Source organism: Sceloporus occidentalis, unplaced genomic scaffold (genome assembly GCF_023333645.1).
Source record: "Sceloporus occidentalis isolate IW3139 unplaced genomic scaffold, rSceOcc1.0.p SCAF_101, whole genome shotgun sequence".
NCBI classification, from domain to species: domain Eukaryota; kingdom Metazoa; phylum Chordata; class Lepidosauria; order Squamata; family Phrynosomatidae; genus Sceloporus; species Sceloporus occidentalis.
Window position 1 is genome coordinate 3,359,787 of NW_028317081.1, and position 17,786 is coordinate 3,377,572.

Consider the following 17,786-nt stretch of genomic DNA (forward strand, 5'->3'; position numbering starts at 1 on the left):
ATAGATTGGTTTCATTCTAAAAGTACAACGGTCATAACCAAAGATGCCTGCTTCTAAATGTAGTATCAGCCGATAACATTAACTTGCTTACAAACCGTACCGATAAGTATCGCTGAACACCTTTGTGTTGTGATGGGAACATGTCTTCCTTCCCTGCTAGGGAATAACGCATATTGGATACACAGATTTCCCTAGCAGAATGGCTACCCAAGCAAGCACCCTGTACTCAAACAACCTCATTAAGCTTCTGAAGGCGATCAGCCCCGACAAGGATAACTTTTACTATGACCTGAAGGATGACTTTGATTATGGCACCATGGGCCACGTTATCAGAGGAACTACAGTCATGAAGGTGGGTGTGTTTATTTTTTGGGGACGTTACGAAAGCAGCAGCCATGTGTTCATTACTTTTAGCAGTTGTCGACTTCTTTGTCTCGTCTGACCCAGACATTGTGTGCTTAGCTTCGTAGCTTACGTTCTCCCTCCATTATCGCTGTATTCGTTCTAGTCGTCTGGGGCCATTGGCTGGATCGTTTTATTTTGCATTGCCGAGACCACAGTGTTTCTGATGATTTGTTTTGCCTTTTCCCATAGTTCTAGAAAATGAATGACGGTACCGACTATCCCTTTTTCTAAACGGTGCCTTAATCCTTTTGCTTGAAGCTATCACGGTGGCTTTCCAGCAGGGAATTATTATGTCAACATACCGAAATATCTATTTTCTCTGTAGCCTCTGCTCCACGTCAACCAAATTTATCGTTCCCCCTTTTTTACTCCGCGTCTCAGGATAGCAATCCTGATGTAAAGTCTGGACCGGGATAACCTCCCTGCGAGTCTCCATGTGCTTTGTGTGTCTACATAATTTAATCAGGCGAATCGAGTGCCAGCTCCACACAAAATATTTTGGTTCAAATTACAAAGCGCTCTCGAAACCCAGAGCCATATATAACAATAACACTGTAATATGTTATTCTAAAGCAATAAATGGGAAATGTTCATTGTTATTTTTAGGTAATGATTGCAGCACACATTCTCCAGTGTCTCCAGTCTTACATTACACGGTGTCAGATAAGGTTGTTTTCCCAGCAGCTGCGTGTTTGCCATATGGCTACAATACCCCGTCCTCTGTATGGATCAGCTTAACGTGAGCTGGGTAGCAAGCCTGGTTCATCTGTGATTCATGGCTACGGGGTTTTTTTTTTTTTTTTTTTGGTTGCCTCATATACTACCATTATCTTGTAACCCTAATAAAATATGTTGGCAAAGAGGGAGTAGCGTAATAAAAGGGATGCAATAATATACTGGGTCAGAATAATCACACCGGTCCTTTGTAAAGGAGGCTAAGGTCGTTTTTAAATGGTGTATGCATAAGATTAGTTTCTAATTTTTTTTTTTTGTGTTTGAAACAAATTAAAGCCTTTATGCTGCGCACTGGGCTGCAAAATGTAGTATTTACAGAAAACGTCATGCTTTTTTAAGAATGTTAATGCTCGAGCAGAAGCGTGTTGCCGGATTGCTCCTTGGCCCTGGGTTATGTGGTTTGGTGCCCAATTTCTTTTCGTTGTAGGAAATGTTGTGCCCTGCAGCTTTGGAAATTGGACAGACTGTATGACAGGCGCTTTGGATATAGGCGGGATAATCTGTATGATGGATTATTAACATGAAACTCTGACCCGAGCAAACCGGCTCATCTGTGATTTGAACGGTTTTACTTGTTTCGTCGTGAACACTTTGTTTTCTCTAGGACGGAAAAACTATATTTCCAGCACCTCTACCAAAAAAACTGCCAGAGGCGGCTCCCGTTAAACATAAAACGGTAGCGGAACTGGAAGCCGAAAAAGCATCTGCCATTTCCCCGTTCCGGAAGACCATGAATAGCGCCTCTGCATACACGGCCGGTGAGGACTGCGCTCCCGCAAAGGGCTTTTTCGTTTTGTTTAATAAAATGTTGACTTTTTTTTTATTTATTTTTTTTTTGTTTTTTTTTTTGTTTTTTTTTTTTTGTCTGCAAGAAGGGAAAGTAGAGGGCTCGGGCATCATGATAATAGAAAATAAACGTATAAATTGGCATTATCAGAACGATCCCATGGGTTTTGCAAGTAGTCTTTTAATACTTGACCATGGTGGCTTCCTTAGCTAGTAGTCCGCTTAATACCTAGATTAAAGGTGAGATTTCATGGCCCCCACCCAGCCTCCTTATTTAGTTTTTATAAAATGTCCCTTCCTTGGCCCTTGGCCCTAGTGTTATTGAGGATATTCCATATGCTTGTCGCGTGCAGGATTATGTTCCCACGCTAACAGGTGTACGGTGAACACAACCCGCACCAAACCGTGACACAGAAGCAGCACAAGCAACCCGCTAGCATCTCACTCCCAGCCAATACAGATCAACGTAAACGGCAAGAAGGGCGCTAATATATACACCCCAACATACGGTATATTCAGAGTGGGAAATACTTAATACAGTGTATGATCCAGGTACATAGACAGCAAAAATAAAACATTACAACCTCTACTGCTTTCTTTAGCTGCTTTGTGGCTGCTAGACTATGTAAATGCTCAAAAGCTTTCCTATAGCCCTAAAATAATTATAGTTTTCATTATAAAGTGTAACATTTATTATTACTTTGTCTCTCCTAGGCTTGACCACGCTCCTTGGACTGGGCATTGTTTCTCCCCATTCTGCTTTTACTCAGATAGTGACCACCTTTGGTCTCGCTGGAATTGTTGGCTATCATACCGTGTGGGGTGTTACACCGGCTCTGCATTCCCCTCTTATGTCTGTCACAAATGCCATCTCCGGTAAGTAACTTATCCTACCGGTTTCTGTAATTTTGATTCTTGAAATATTGAAATTCTAATAAAAAAATAAACCTAGACTCTTACCTGTGCCAATTTACATATAACAGCCATGGAAACTATTTACATCCAGTATTGGAAAAGTACTAGAAAAAGTCCTTACCGTTCTTTTTATTTATTTAATTATGCAGAGCCCCTTATAATGCATACATCTGACAAAGCTAGAAATGACGGGCTAAGGCAATCTGTTACGGTGCCTAAAGAGGACCCTCCTTGCGCGCTTACAATCTAGCAGGGACGGGGTGTTAGGAAAAAAACATAGAGAAAGAGGAGCGAGAGTACCAGAGGTGGATGTGTATTGCAGGGAGATAAGCTTTAGCTGCAAAGATATTACGCCTCTCTTTTGGCTTCTTCTTGGAGCTTTGGTTAGGGATCAGAGTGTTTCTTGTGAATGCGCTCGTTCCACGTTTCAGCATGATGGGACTTTGAGAATTCTTCTTTCTTAAAGTTTGAGTATTTTGGACTATTTGTATAAAGGAAATTATTGTTCAATATCAATATTATATAATTGGAAATAATATTGATCTTGGGCACACAAAGCAAACTCAGGCTCCGCATGGGTGGAACTGTGAAAAGTCTTGGCCTTGGAAGGAATTCAGCATATCCCAGATCATTCTCTTATCAAATGCAGAGTCCTTGTTTAATTTACATGGAGCTATTCACTAAAGAGTGAGCTGTAGGGAATTCAAGGCGAGGACTGTGAAAAGCCGAGTTATTGTACCAATTTAAGCATGCAAGACAAAGACTGTTTCTTTTGCGGGCATAACGCGTAGGCGCCTTCTTTATATAAAATCATTTAGTGTACTCTCTCTGTTTGCTCCCTTCCCAAAAAGTACATATTTAGTTTTGATTTCACACGTGGCTGGACGAGCCCTGGGCCTGGCTTCGCTCGCTTCGCTCAGAGTTTCAATCATTAAGCTATTCATTTTTTTGCAAAATAATATTTATTAAAATTCCTGTTTCTGTTCATGCAAATCAACACCACATGGACAGCGTTGATAAAATCATATTAGATCCGCAGGAGCACACCCGTTCCTTATCTCCAACTTTCATTTTCTGCCTTATCTATATTTGTATTTTCTTTTTTCTTTTAGGTCTGACAGCCGTTGGAGGTCTTGCACTCATGGGGGGCAATTATCTCCCCACCAACACCCCTGAGTTACTAGCTGTGCTTTCTGCGTTCGTGTCTTCTATTAACATTGCAGGTAAAGCAAATACTAAGTGAGATTATATTATTATATCAAAACGAAAAAAATAAACATGCAATATCAATGTGCACGGTCCTCCGCGCGCATGTGCACGGTCCTCCGCGCGCATGTGCACGGTCCTCCGCGCGCATGTGCACGGTCCTCCGCGCGCATGTGCACGGTCCTCCCCGCAGCATCTCAGAAACGGCGTTGGAGCTGACGGGTGATAAGTATCACAGAATAATCGGCTAAACGCATCTCCTGCTCAGAACATAGCTGGGGGGGGTTGGAGAAAGGGGGGCAAAGGCATATGAAAGCCCCCCCCATTCATTCGCAAGGGGGGGGGCACGATGTAGATTTTAAAGAGGCATTTACCACTGTCATATACATCAGGGGCTGTGGATTGCCTCTAGCAGGTTGAGGGTTATAGGTGTTGGAGTTAATCTACAGAATAGGATTAGGGTAATAGCCACGCACATCTCATCGGGGGGTTGCTTCAGTTGCGCTATTAACAAATAAAACAAAATGTTTGTTGGCCGCTCATGCAGATTCCTCAATAATAAATTCAGTATGAAAATTATATGGAGCTAATTGAGCCAGAGATCCTCTGCTCGCCAAGATATTGCTTTCCCTTACTCACTGTCTTTGTGTAAGTCATTCTTTAAATGGTTGTCACGATCCGAGCCAAGCTGATATATCCCGTAAATCTAAAGCAGAAGTGTGTGATATTCCGGGCCTTGGCCGAATTACTGCTTTCAGACACAAAATAGACGTGCGTGTAAGCCAAGGACATGTACGCTGATTTAACGGGATCAAAGCGAAGATGCCAGCACCGCTTTAGCACCGGAGCAAAGCGCAGGCTTTCTTGGAAAGTTCAACATTATTTATTTACGTATATATATATATTTTTTTTTTTACCACCAATAATTCTGCACGCGGGGTGAGATTTTTATTAAATCTGCTTTTTTAATAATCTTAAATTCGCTTTGGCCTGCATTTTTATTAGGGATAGTTTTATCGAAAACATAGATACATTTGCTTGTTCACAAATCCCACCGTAGACCCCCAGCGTTCTCATTGCCAGTTGTCAAGTTCTGTGTTAAACCCATTTGCAGTCCATATGTTCTTTTCGATGGCAAGCTCTGTGGGTCAGTCCCTAAACAAACCTACTGGCAATATATACCTTATGCACCCATATCTGTGTAACTAATGCACAGAGTTTAACCCTGTCATTGCTTTATAAGACGGGAGTTCACACTGATTGCCATACGCAGGGTTCTCTTTGATGTGTCCGGGGAGAGACAGGGGGGGCCAAATATATAGCTGTATACATTTATGTATAGCTCTTTTTGTGTATTTTAAGATGTATTTTATGTGTGCAGGTGGCTTTCTGGTTACACAAAGAATGCTGGACATGTTCAAGCGTCCAACCGACCCCCCTGAGTATAACTACCTGTACCTGCTGCCCGGAGGGGTATTTGTTGGGGGCTATGCAGCTGCACTCAACAGTGGCTACAACATTGAGCAGGTAACCTGCACGCACCGCCAGTAGGAGGCGCCAGTGCATGCCGTGTATTCGCGTTTATTATTATCATCTTTTTTATATATATATATCTTATTCTCTGCGCATCCAGCATAACCTTCTGCTTCTGGTAACGTCATGTTGTGCTAAAATCACCGATTTACAGAGATAGGAAGGCACTGTGCTTGTGAAAGCCGCTAGCTGATATTTGGGAGATAGCCTATGCTTCAGAAATGTGCAATGACCGATCGGTACCTTATTGTGTCTGCTGACTGCCAGCAACAGACACCAACCACTGCCCAACATGTAACAATTTTGAGACAGTTGGCACGTGCTGGATCTGTGATTCCACGATGTATCCTCTTTCTTGCAAGAGAATGTTACAAGGTCCGGAACTCCCCCATGGATAGTGTCCTAGGTCATTTAAAATGTGCCATCTCACCAAAACACACATGTAGCCCCATTTTATTGAATAGACCTGTATAAAGGATCGTTGCTGTCGGGTGCCTCCTTAAGGAAGGGCCGAGGTGGCCTTGGATGATGCGTAGTTTAATCTTAGAACATATGTCGTTAGTTTAACATTTAGGTATTTTGAGTTGTATTTAGAAGCACACAGGAGTAAAATAGTATTTTTTTAACACTATAGGACGACCCTGATGATATCCTAGGCAGGTATCTGTTTATCAGGTCACGTGTTTGTGTATTTTTCACGTAATTTTTTTTGGGGGGTGGGGGGGGGGGGTAAGTTCTTTTCTTTAGAAGAAATCCAATAGAAAATAGTTAACAGCTTGGAAAAACCAAACCAATGTTTCGTGAGAAAAGCAGAATACATTTGTGCGGGCCTGTTGCAAAAAAAAAAAAGATATTGGCGTCTCTGGAGTACGAGTCCAAAATTATGCTGAGCAAACCTTTTTTTATTCTTTGCACAGATTAATTTTGGATGTTGAAGAATGTATATAAAATGCCACCCTTTGAGTTCCACGGGGTTCAGGAGCAATGGATTGAGTTGCTAAGCCCTGGAATTTAGAGGGTTAATAATTGCCTCGGCCACATCGGCTATACTCCAGCGCACAACTGCGAGGTTAAATCCCTAAACAGACGTGTTTGTTTATATGTTCCAGATTGTGTTCCTTAATAATATTAGCATGTTTATTTAACTTGCTGTTATTTAATAGCCTGCATTGGAAATGCTGAGAGTCTTATGGATGATATGAGCTGTAAAAAATAAATAATAAAAAAAATAAAATTAAAATAAAAATGTAGTGTCCAAATTGTGCTTTTTGTGATAAGGTAGTGTGTAAGGGCACTGCTCTCGTCCCTATAACCCTGTATGTTGTATTAGCAAAGCTTCTACACTCAGCAGGCACTACATGGTGTATAAAAAGCAAATCTCACGTGAAGGGTGTAACATGGAGCCGCTGGCAGGAGCTTTACATGGACTTTCCGTGGCGATTGTTCAATTTTTTGAGCTTTGACCTAGAATTTCCATTTGGCGATGCCACCTGTGATCTTCCGTGCCCTACAGCCCATTGGTGACGCGTGTTGGCTGGTTGCTGACTTCTGTCTTTTTGTATTTCAGATGATCTATCTGGGTTCCGGCCTGTGTTGTGTCGGCGCTCTCGCTGGTCTCTCCACGCAAAGGACTGCCCGTCTTGGAAACGCCCTGGGCATGATGGGGGTCGCTGGTGGGATAGTGGCCACCCTGGGTGCTCTGAAGCCAACTCCAGAATTGCTAGCACAGATGTCTGGAGCAATGGCACTTGGTGGCACCATGGGTAAACACCGCACAACTTAAATACGTGTTTGTCCGTGAGTTTGTACAAGGAGCTGGAAGCTTCAGTTTTAGCCAGATTAGAGCATTGTCTGACTGCTCTATTTGCTGCTTTGATGTGAAGAAGAGTTGTTTTAGATTGGACCGGCTTCTGCGTGCGATCTCTGTACGCCTGTCTTGCTCCGAGGCATGTTGCTGACTGGTTGCCGGGTAGAAGGTTGGAATTTCATGCCTATTGATGGTGTGATCGCTGAACAATCCTTTTATCTTCAAACAGCAAATAATCCCGAATGCTGCACGTTGTACCGATGATTCGTGCACTCAGCTGTTTGCTTCATGTACCAAAATAGTTTGCTCTTTCACACACTTTGGCAGTTTTGATGACAAATCCCAACAAAATACTGCATTTTCTAAAGTGAGTAGTGTAGACTAGGAACATGTCTCTGAAGTTGTTGGTGCTCTGATTAAATGCTCTGCAGACTCCTATCTTTCGATTGTGGTGATACGATGGGAGATCACGCATGCGCCATCCCACTATAGCAAAAGGGCTTTTCTTTCTACTGTTTTAATGGCTACAAATCAAGTCATTATATTTTCTATCAATTATTGTTCTCGTGCCCTTTACGAGACGTTTGCCTTTTCACCTACCCTGCCAAACGGGTTTCAGATTTCAAATATCGGGACCCAGATAACGACATCATCATCATAAAAAATGTACCTTTTTCAGAATTATTCGTGGAAAGCTTACTTAATCATGAGATACAGAAGTTAGGCCTGATAAGAAGTTTCCGTGGCAACAACCTAAGTTTCTGTGTTCTCATGTGGTCAAACATTTAGGTAATGGAATTGTTATACTGAAGTAGAAAACGTAGCTGTTCAGTTTGACAATAAAGGGTAAAACACTATTTGTAACGCTGCTTGGCTGAAATAGTTTTTTGTTGTTTTCTCAAACATTTGGCCAAATTATTTCAGAATGTGCATAGTTAATTTTATTTATTTATTTATTTTCTCCCCGCCAGGTCTGACTATTGCCAAACGTATCCAGATTTCGGACCTACCGCAGCTTGTAGCCGCGTTCCACAGCCTGGTTGGTCTGGCTGCTGTTCTTACCTGCGTGGCTGAATACATGATCGAATATCCGCACTTCGCCACGGACCCGGCCGCAAACCTCACGAAGATTGTGGCGTACCTGGGCACTTACATCGGCGGAGTGACATTCAGCGGTTCTCTGGTGGCTTATGGGAAGCTGCAGGGTAAGTCTTTCATGTTGCTTCAATCTGGGTTTCTTGCTAATTTCATAGTTTACTTTTCTGATTTGCTTCCTCTGTTTAGATCCCTAATGCCAAGTTATTCCGCATTAAGCAAACTTAGTTCTGGGACTTATTCCGAAGTGACAACTGCATACGTGTTCTGCTCCAGGTGCTCAAAACACAGATTTTTTTCTGTGTTTTTTTTAAATATTTTATTCTTTTTTCCCCCTGTTTGTGGAGCGTGGGTGTTCTGTGCAGAAGGTGTAACTTGCACCCTGCCACACAACCGCCTGCATCCAAAAAGGCAGATAAACAACCCTTATTCTAGAAATAGTCTTGTATGTTTTCTGCAAAATACTACCATGTGTTTCCATCAAGAGTGTTATCAACTCTCACTACTTTGTTTATAGAAACTGCATGGTAGTTTTTCACTTATGCTATTTTTGTAAAGTATATTATAAATGTTAACCCCTTAAGGACCGGGCTCATTTTTCGTTTTGTACCCTGTGGGACCGAGGCTGTTTTGACACTTTTGTGGTGCTTGTGTTCAGCTGTAATTTTCTCCTCACCCATTTAGTGTACCCACATAAGTTATATATTGTTTTTTTCAGGACAAGATGGGCTTTCTTCAGATACCATTATTTTGATCGTATCATCTTATTTACTATAAAAAAAATAAAAAAAACATGGTGAAAAATTGAAAAAAAAACACATTTTATGACTTTTATTTGAAAAATCTTTTACTCACCTAAAAAAGCAAGTAAAAAAACTAGCTAAATAGATTCTACTACTTGTCCTGAGTTTAGAGATACCCAATGTTTTTATGTTTTTTTGCTGTTTTTTGTAAGTTATAGGGCAATAAGTACAAGCAGCGTTTTTATGATTTCCAAATCTTTTTTAACAAATCTGGTCAGTCTGCCTCCATCTCCTCTTTGGAACATCTTTGAAGCCGGTTAACTCAATTTAACCCATTCAAACCATATATTTTTGAAAACTAGACACCCCAGGGTATTCCAAATGCTGTTATTTTAACCCTTTCCATGCACCAATTATACAACTACACTTTGTCAAACTTTGTAATAGTAATTTTTTTTATTTTTTTTTCCACACAAATTGTACTTTAGTTATAGATATACAGGTGCTGGTATATGTCACTGTCAAACAACACCCCAATATGTGTTCAGCAACATCTCCTGAGTACAGCGATACCCCACATGCATGGGTTTGTCAGATTGTTTGGCTGGTAAAAGGCTACTTTTGGGGCATGCGTAATTCAGGTGGTCATTTGGTCATTGTGCCTCCCTCTCCTCTTTGGAATATCTTTGAAGCCGGTTAACTCAATTTAACCCATTCAAACCATATATTTTTGAAAACTAGACACCCCAGGGTATTCCAAATGCTGTTATTTTAACCCTTTCCATGCACCAATTATAGAACTACACTTTGTCAAACTTTGTAATAGTATTTTTTTATTTTTTTTTCACACAAATTGTACTTTAGTTATAGATATACAGGTCCTGGTATATGCCACTGTCAAACAACACGCCAATGTGTGTTCAGGAACATCTCCTGAGTGCAGTGATACCCGACATGCATGGGTTTGTCGGGTTGTTTCAGATTTAAAATGCCACATTTGGGAAGTGCGCTTATTTTCTCCATTTTGGTCAGTCTGTACCTATGCCCTATATTTGAGCTAGGCCACTCCAATTTACCCCATAAGCCATTTTTTTTATATATTAGACACCCCTTGGGTATTTGAAGTGCTTTTATTTTAACTCTTTGTTGAGATTTTTGAGAATTTTTAGCACTTGCTCAAAATAATAAACTTTATTTTTTAATTTTATTTTATTTTTTTAATACTTTTTTTATATTTTTTTTTACACATTTTGCTGGTACTGGATGGTTCATCTAGTGACATCACTGCATAATTATTTTTAAATGTTAGCACTTTTTTTAATTTTTTTTTCCATTTTTTATTTATTTTATTTTTTTTTTTATATTTTACTAATCACATAGTGATTAGAAAGCTGGGCTCCATTGACTTGCATGGTTGAATGCAGTACCTGTATTCAACCAGCAAGTGGAGCCAGTTCACTAGAGGGTCTGGAGACCTTCTAGCGAACTTTTTCGTCTTTATTGTTTTATTTCCCGGGCCGCCGCCATCTTGCTTGATGGCGAAGATCACCGGCAGCGGCGGCTGTGACCGCTCTCCGGAGCGGTCACAGCCCACCCAGAGGTAAGTGTTTGGTGTCGCTGGATGCCTCCTGATCGAGGCATTCCAGCGACACCATTTAAGTTTAGGAGGCGATCGTTGATCGCCTCCTAAACGCTTTTAAAACGGGCGTCCGCCGCCATACAATGTATGGCGGCTGTTGACGCCCCGGGGAGGGGCCAGACATGGCCCCCGATGCCGATCTCGGCCTTGCTGAATGCCTCGACATCGAGGCATTGCAGCAAGGCCGTTTAAGCGAAGAAAGTGATCCTTGATCACTTTCTAAGCTTATTTAATTTTTTGACGGTTCAGGACCGTCAAAGGTCATTTAGTGACCTTCTTGTTATGACGGTCCTGAACCGGCAAAGGTCGCGAAGGGGTTAAAAAAAAAATATATATATTTTTATTTTTTTAAGTTAGAATATATATTTTTTAAAATTGATCTTTAAAGGAGGCATGTTTTGAGCATGACCACAAATAGATACTTTGTTTATAGAATGACTCTGACTTATGATATTTTAAATACTTTTTTAATGTGCCGGGCCAGGTGGGGCCCTCCGGGCCGGGACAGGTGGGGCGCTTTGTGGGCTCGGTGCATTTCTCTAGTAGCGTCTCTTTTCTGGTAATGACTGATGGTAAAATCACATAACATGCTGTGGTCCTCATGTTGTCCAGATGTGTCCAAACCTCTTATATAACCAATTCATTTGAGACTTTTTCATCTCTGGGATGTTACAAACCCATATTAACTACATCTTTGTCTACATCTACGCCTGTGACTTAATGCACACATTGCGTGCTGCGGTCAGGACCTACGTGTTTGTGTCGTGCACGGATTGATTATCTTGAGGGTAATAGACCTTGTGTTGTGAATTAGATGGAGGGCCCACGTCTGCATGTCATTTACACACAGGCTTGTTAGTAAATGGCTGTGTAGCTAATAAGTAAATGGCGTTAAGTAACTCCTTACTAGTGTCAGGGATTGTCCGTCGATGCTACCTGCCAATACGCTGGAACTGGTGGATGTAGAACATAAAAGCGTTCAATCGGTGACTTGGAGCCTCATTGGCATTTTTGTGATCCAATCCCACCGTAAAGCTCCATAGGCATAAGTGAGCCGATCCTCTGTGCCATCTCCTTTTTTGTTTAGTATGTATGTTTTTAAATTAATTGATCATGTCCTCCCACCGCCAGTCCCTGGCCCGTCTCTCAAATCCTGCGCACCGGCTTTGCTTTTGGGTCCACATAGGTACCCGCAGGACACACGTTGGCTTGTGCTCCTCACACCAAGGTGGACTTCTACAGGCTCTGATACACAATGCGTGGCCCCCATGGCAATAGCAAAATAGTTTTTAATTTGTTTTAATACTTTTTTGTCAGATGCTGGTGATATGTTGTAAAGGGGTTGACATAATGTTTCTAATCTCCTGTGGATGTAATACATTGGGAACTCACACAGGTTTGTTTCTAGACTGTTTAATAGCGTGTAATCTTTTCAAAGTCTATCTTTCAAGGTTCCAGTGGAATTATCTCTCCAACTATTTGGGATTTAGTGAAATTGCATACTTTTGATGGTTCAGTCCAATTTAACCCCTTGATGACAATTGCCGGTCCGGGCACGTCACGGAAATTCATGTCGATAACGACAAATGACGTGCCAGGACCGGCACGTCATTAAACGGGTGCAGAAAGCGATCTATTTTCGCTTTCTGCACCGAAACGGCGTTGCTGTAATGCCTCGACCTCGAGGCATTCAGCAACGCCATTATCGGCACAAAGGGGCCATCTCTGGCCCCTCCCCGGGGCGTCAACATCCGCCATACTTTGTATGGCGGCGGACGCCTGTTTTAAAAGCGTTTAGGAGGCGATCAACGATCGCCTCCTAAACTTAAATGGTGTCGCTGGAATGCCTCGATCAGGAGGCATCCAGCGACACCAAACACTTACCTTTGGATGGACTGTGACCGCTCCGGAGAGCGGTCACAGCCGCAGCTGCCGGTGATCTTCGCCATCTGCAAGATGGCGGCGGTCCGGGAAAATTCAATAAAGAAACAATAAAGTCTAAAAAGTTCACTAGACGGTCTCCAGACCCTCTAGAGAACTCTGGCTCCACTTGCAGGTTGAATATAGGTACTGCATTCAACCATGCAAGTCAATGGAGCTCAGCTTTCTAATCACAGTGTGATTAGAAAAAATAAATAAAAAATAAAATAAAATTAATAATAATTAGAAAAAAAATAGTAAAAAAACAGTAAAATGTAAAAATAATTTCCCACTGATGTCACTATCAGGGGAACCTTCAAGTTGAAAAAAAATGTTAAAAAAATTAAAAAAAAAGGCAAAAAAAAAATATATATATAAAAAATATATTTTTGTGAGCAAGTCCTAAAATTAGCATATTAGCTTAAAACAATTCTCGCATGGAAATAGTTAAAATACTGGCATATTAAATGCCCATGGGGTGTCTACTTTTAAAAAATGTATGATTTGATGGGGTAAATTGAATTGGCCGGGTTCAACAAGGTCCCAATTAACACGGGGGGGAAGGATGGCCACACATCTAATTTCCAATTAGAAAAATGCACACGTACCAAATGTGGCCTTTTAGTTCCCCCCAAAAATGACAAACCCATGCATGTGGGGTATCACTGTACTCAGGAGATGTTGCTGAACACATATTGGGGTGTCGTGTGACAGCGGCATATACCAGGAGCTGTAAATTCATACATAAAGTAGGTGTGTGTGGGAAAAATACACACACAAAAATACTACTGCAAACTTTAAAAAAATGCTGGTGGTAAAATGTGTGCATGCAAAGAGTTAAAATACCAGCATTTAAAATACCCTGGGGTGTCTAGTTTTCAAAAATATATGGTTTTGTTGGGCATACTGAAATGGCCCGGCTCAAAGATGTACCAAATAGGGCACGGGCAGTGGATCCCCAAATGCCAAAGTTCAACATTGAAAAATGTGCATGCCCCAAATGTGGCTCTTTTGCCCCCGAACAGCCAGGCAAAATCATTCATGTGGGGTATCACTGCGCTCAGGAGATGTTGCTGAACACATATTGGGGTGTTTTGTGATAGTGACATATACGAGAACTTTTTAATTCATACCTGAAGTAAAATGTGTGTGACAAAACAAATGCAAAAAAATGACTACCACAAAGTTTGACAAAGACTGGTGGTAGATATGGTGCATGGAAAGAGTTAAAATACTAGCATTTGAAATACCCTGGGGTGTCTAGTTTTCAAAAATATATAGCTTTATTGGGCACACTGAAATGGCCCGGCTCAAAGATGTACCAAATAGGGCATGGGCAGTGGATCCCCAAATGCCAAAGTGCAACATTGAAAAATGTGCATGCCCCAAATGTGGCCCTTTTGCCCCCAAACAGCCAGGCAAAATCATTCATGTGAGGTATCGCTGTACTCAGGAGATGTTGCTAAACACATATTGGGGTGTTTTTTGATAGTGACATATACCAGTTTATTTATACCTAAAGTAAAATGTGTGTGAAGAAACAAATGCAAAAAAATTACTACCATAAAGTTTGACAAAGGCTGATGGTAGAATAAGTGCTTGGAAAGGGTTAAAATACCAGCATTTGGAATACCCTGGGCTGTCTAGTTTTCAAAAATATATGACTTGATGGGGTAAATTGCATTGGCCGACTTCAAAGATACCCGAAATGGCACATGGGGGGAAGAATTACCAGATTTGGAAAAAATGGCTTTGAAATAGCAAAACGGTACCTGTACTTATTGCTCCATAACGTGCAGAAAAAAGCAAAAAAACATAAAAACATTGGGTATTTCTAAACTCAGGACAAATAGTAGAATCTATTTAGCAGGTTTTTTTATTACCTTTTATAGATGAGTAAAAGATTTTTCAACTAAAAGTTAGAAACAGTCATTTTTTTCTAAATTTTTCACCATATTTTATACTTTTTTTAATAGTAAATAATACGATACAATCAAAACAATGTCATCTAAAGAAAGCCCTTCTTGTCCTGAAAAAAACAATATCTAATGTGTGTGGGTTCAGTAATTGGGAAAGAAGAATTACAGCTAAACACGAGCAGCGCAGAAATGTTAAAACGGCCATTGTCACGAAGGGTACAAAAAGTAAAATCAGCCTTTGTCACGAAGGGGTTAAATAGGAAAAAAGTAAGATGCCCAAAACAGATGCCAGCAGAACACCAACTATGTCTCCAGCTCTGCCAACATACCTCCGGAGAGCCCCCTCTTCTGGATTTACTCTTTATGTAGTATTATTCCCGTTAAAATTTCAGTCAAAAAGTCAAAACAGGACACATGACCCTTTATTAAGATCATTTCAAAAAGCGTCCCTGCGTACGATTCAAGCTGTTTCACTGGATACGCCATGGCCGTCTGTTACAGAAACGCTTTTATTTACTGTCAATGCAAATCCAACGGATTAACGTGGCCAGTATTCTCCCTCCCGTTTCATGTAAACTCCTTGGAACAAAGCAACATTTATTAAATAAGAGGGTTCTTAAAATGTGTCAGACGTATCTCAGCAAAGTGCGCACTAACTCGAGTAATTGAATAGTCCCGGCATCTAGCTCTGCCGATCGGCCGCTTCTTCTGATGGTTGCACTCATGGACCTGTGGCTCCAAAATGAAGATGCCAACAAAATGTGTTTGTAGCTTGGGAACCACCATACGTCCTCCATCGCAATCCCATGCATCTAATGAGCTACGTGCCTAAAACCGGCTCCACGATCTGCACTAGAAGAGTCCCAAGTCACATTAATAAACTTAGTTTTATAACGGTGTCATTGGATTAGTTAGTGTGATTAGTTAGTTCCGTGTTCGTCGGCCGATGTGTATCTGGAAGCAGAGAGAGGGGAGGTTTGACCCCGGCGGCTCTTTACCCGACGATGTTTTCTTGTAACGTGGTCGGGGGGCTGATGTCTGATCGCATCCCAGCCAATTCCCTTTAAACGGTTCTCAGTATCGCTTTATTATAGATCAGTGAGTTACCTTCTATGAAATGTTGTGCTCATCTCTGCAGCTGGAAAGCCCTTAGGCCACATTTAATGCACATTTAATACCGATCCTTGACAGATGGACGGTGTTTGGTATTATTCAATGTGCTCATCCTCCAACAGTCTGGAATAAATTCACGAACTAAAAAATATCCTTGTCATCAGCGAGTGGATTAATGGAAATTTCCAGCTCTCGATCTCATTTGTTTTACTCTCTGACAGGTGTTCTCAACTCTGCCCCGCTCATGCTGCCGGGAAGACACTATATGAACGCGGGATTGCTGGCAGCCAGTGTCGGCGGCATGATCCCATACATGCTGGATCCAAGTTATACAACCGGTATCACGTGCCTCGGCTCGGTGTCTGCCCTGTCCGCCATCATGGTAAGTAAGACCCCTGGCTTTCGATTATCCACGTTGAGCATTGTCTTGTATATGAAGCCGTTTCAGGGCGTCCCTGTTTTGAAATACACTGCATCTCGCCTAAGTTTGACAAATGGGTTTATTCACTAAAGGGGCATTTGGCCGGGGGGCTTGTAGGTTGTGGGTTTTAACTTTCACTTCATTATGAAGGGCAACGCTGGCAAGTTTCTCTTGTAAGAGAAGCTGAGCTGGCTCTTCATAATGTATAATGCAGTGAAGACATTTCATTAATTTAACTATGCATCGTACAGGGCCAGCCAAGCTCTTTGTGCAGTGAAAGCACGCTGGGGTGCTGTAATAATAATAATAATAGTGTAATGTGAAGTCATGGACCTGAAACCGGAACCTTCCTGTAAACTCTCCCCAAAAAATCTTTCAATAAAGACTCCATTTTCTCTTGTAATTTTTCTTATTACTCCTAGCAAATCTGCAAGCATAATAGGTGCGATTTAAGTTATGTATTATGTAGAACTTGTATGACACTTATTAGTTCTGCTTGAAACTATTTAGCAGTAAATTCTCTTTAAGATTCCACGCGATGCAGGCAGACGTAGTTATGTGATCGCATCTGTGTCTGATCACAACACTTGGCTAACCTTTTTGTCTGCCGATGCCCGGCGGTCTGGTTATGTGGTGATAATTGGTTGGCTGCAGAAGATAAGCCTCTCAAATTCAAGTGTTCTTTTATTAAAGCATGTGGGATCCAAAGATATTCTTTCCTATACGAGAGTTGTGGTATAAACCCTTTGCGTTCGTTCTGTGTTATGGAGTTCCTGGAAGAAGAGTTTGGCTGCCCTGTATAATGCGTAGTAAAGTCATTGCGTTGCTTCAAGCAGCCAATCAGTGGAGCGAAAAGCCAGGGCATGGAGGGGGTCAGAAGCTGCAACTCTGCAGCTTCTCCCCAAGGTAAGTACTTAGTTTTTAAGCTGTAAGTGAAGCTCCAGCTGATGGCACGTGCTTTCTGCATTCTTCAGAGTGGGGAGATGGCCTTTCAGACTCGCCCAAGGTGAAGTTGGTTCCAGATCTATTCTTGGCCAACCCCGTCATTAGTGACCACACTTTTTCCACATCTTGCTCTGGGTTTGGTGCAATATCTTCGTTTTATCGCATGTAACACGAGTCCGGTTTCTTCACAGGGAGTGACGCTGACGGCTGCCATTGGAGGTGCCGACATGCCTGTGGTTATCACGGTTTTGAACAGCTACTCCGGCTGGGCCCTGTGTGCCGAGGGATTCCTGCTCAACAACAACCTTCTCACTATTGTCGGGGCCCTGATCGGTTCCTCTGGAGCGATCCTCTCCTACATCATGTGCGTGGTACGTACGCTGCTCGGTCACACGCGCAAAACCTCGTACTCTGGTATGTACACGCCTGAGACCTTAGCGGATCTAAAGGGTTAATATCATAAATGATGTATAACTATAACAATAACCTATCGGTGTCTACATTTGTGTCACATGACGAGTTCCCTGCAAAATTATGAGCAGGGTAAATTTTTACATAAAGGATTATTTCAGGAAATGTTTGGGCATTCAGCCGTACTAGGAAT

General features: G+C 41.7%; 1 protein-coding gene across 1 annotated transcript in view; it reads left to right on the top strand.

The window, feature by feature from the left end:
• Window positions 1-17,786, top strand: part of LOC149283998 (NAD(P) transhydrogenase, mitochondrial-like) — a 38,242-nt gene that overhangs the window by 9,200 nt on the left and 11,256 nt on the right. The window contains exons 8-16 of the mRNA XM_089497276.1: window positions 161-352; window positions 1,745-1,898; window positions 2,641-2,802; window positions 3,954-4,064; window positions 5,429-5,574; window positions 7,148-7,343; window positions 8,359-8,592; window positions 16,038-16,198; window positions 17,374-17,553. Coding sequence (XP_089353402.1) covers window positions 161-352; window positions 1,745-1,898; window positions 2,641-2,802; window positions 3,954-4,064; window positions 5,429-5,574; window positions 7,148-7,343; window positions 8,359-8,592; window positions 16,038-16,198; window positions 17,374-17,553 — 1,536 coding nt within the window. The remainder of the gene's footprint in view (window positions 1-160; window positions 353-1,744; window positions 1,899-2,640; window positions 2,803-3,953; window positions 4,065-5,428; window positions 5,575-7,147; window positions 7,344-8,358; window positions 8,593-16,037; window positions 16,199-17,373; window positions 17,554-17,786) is intronic.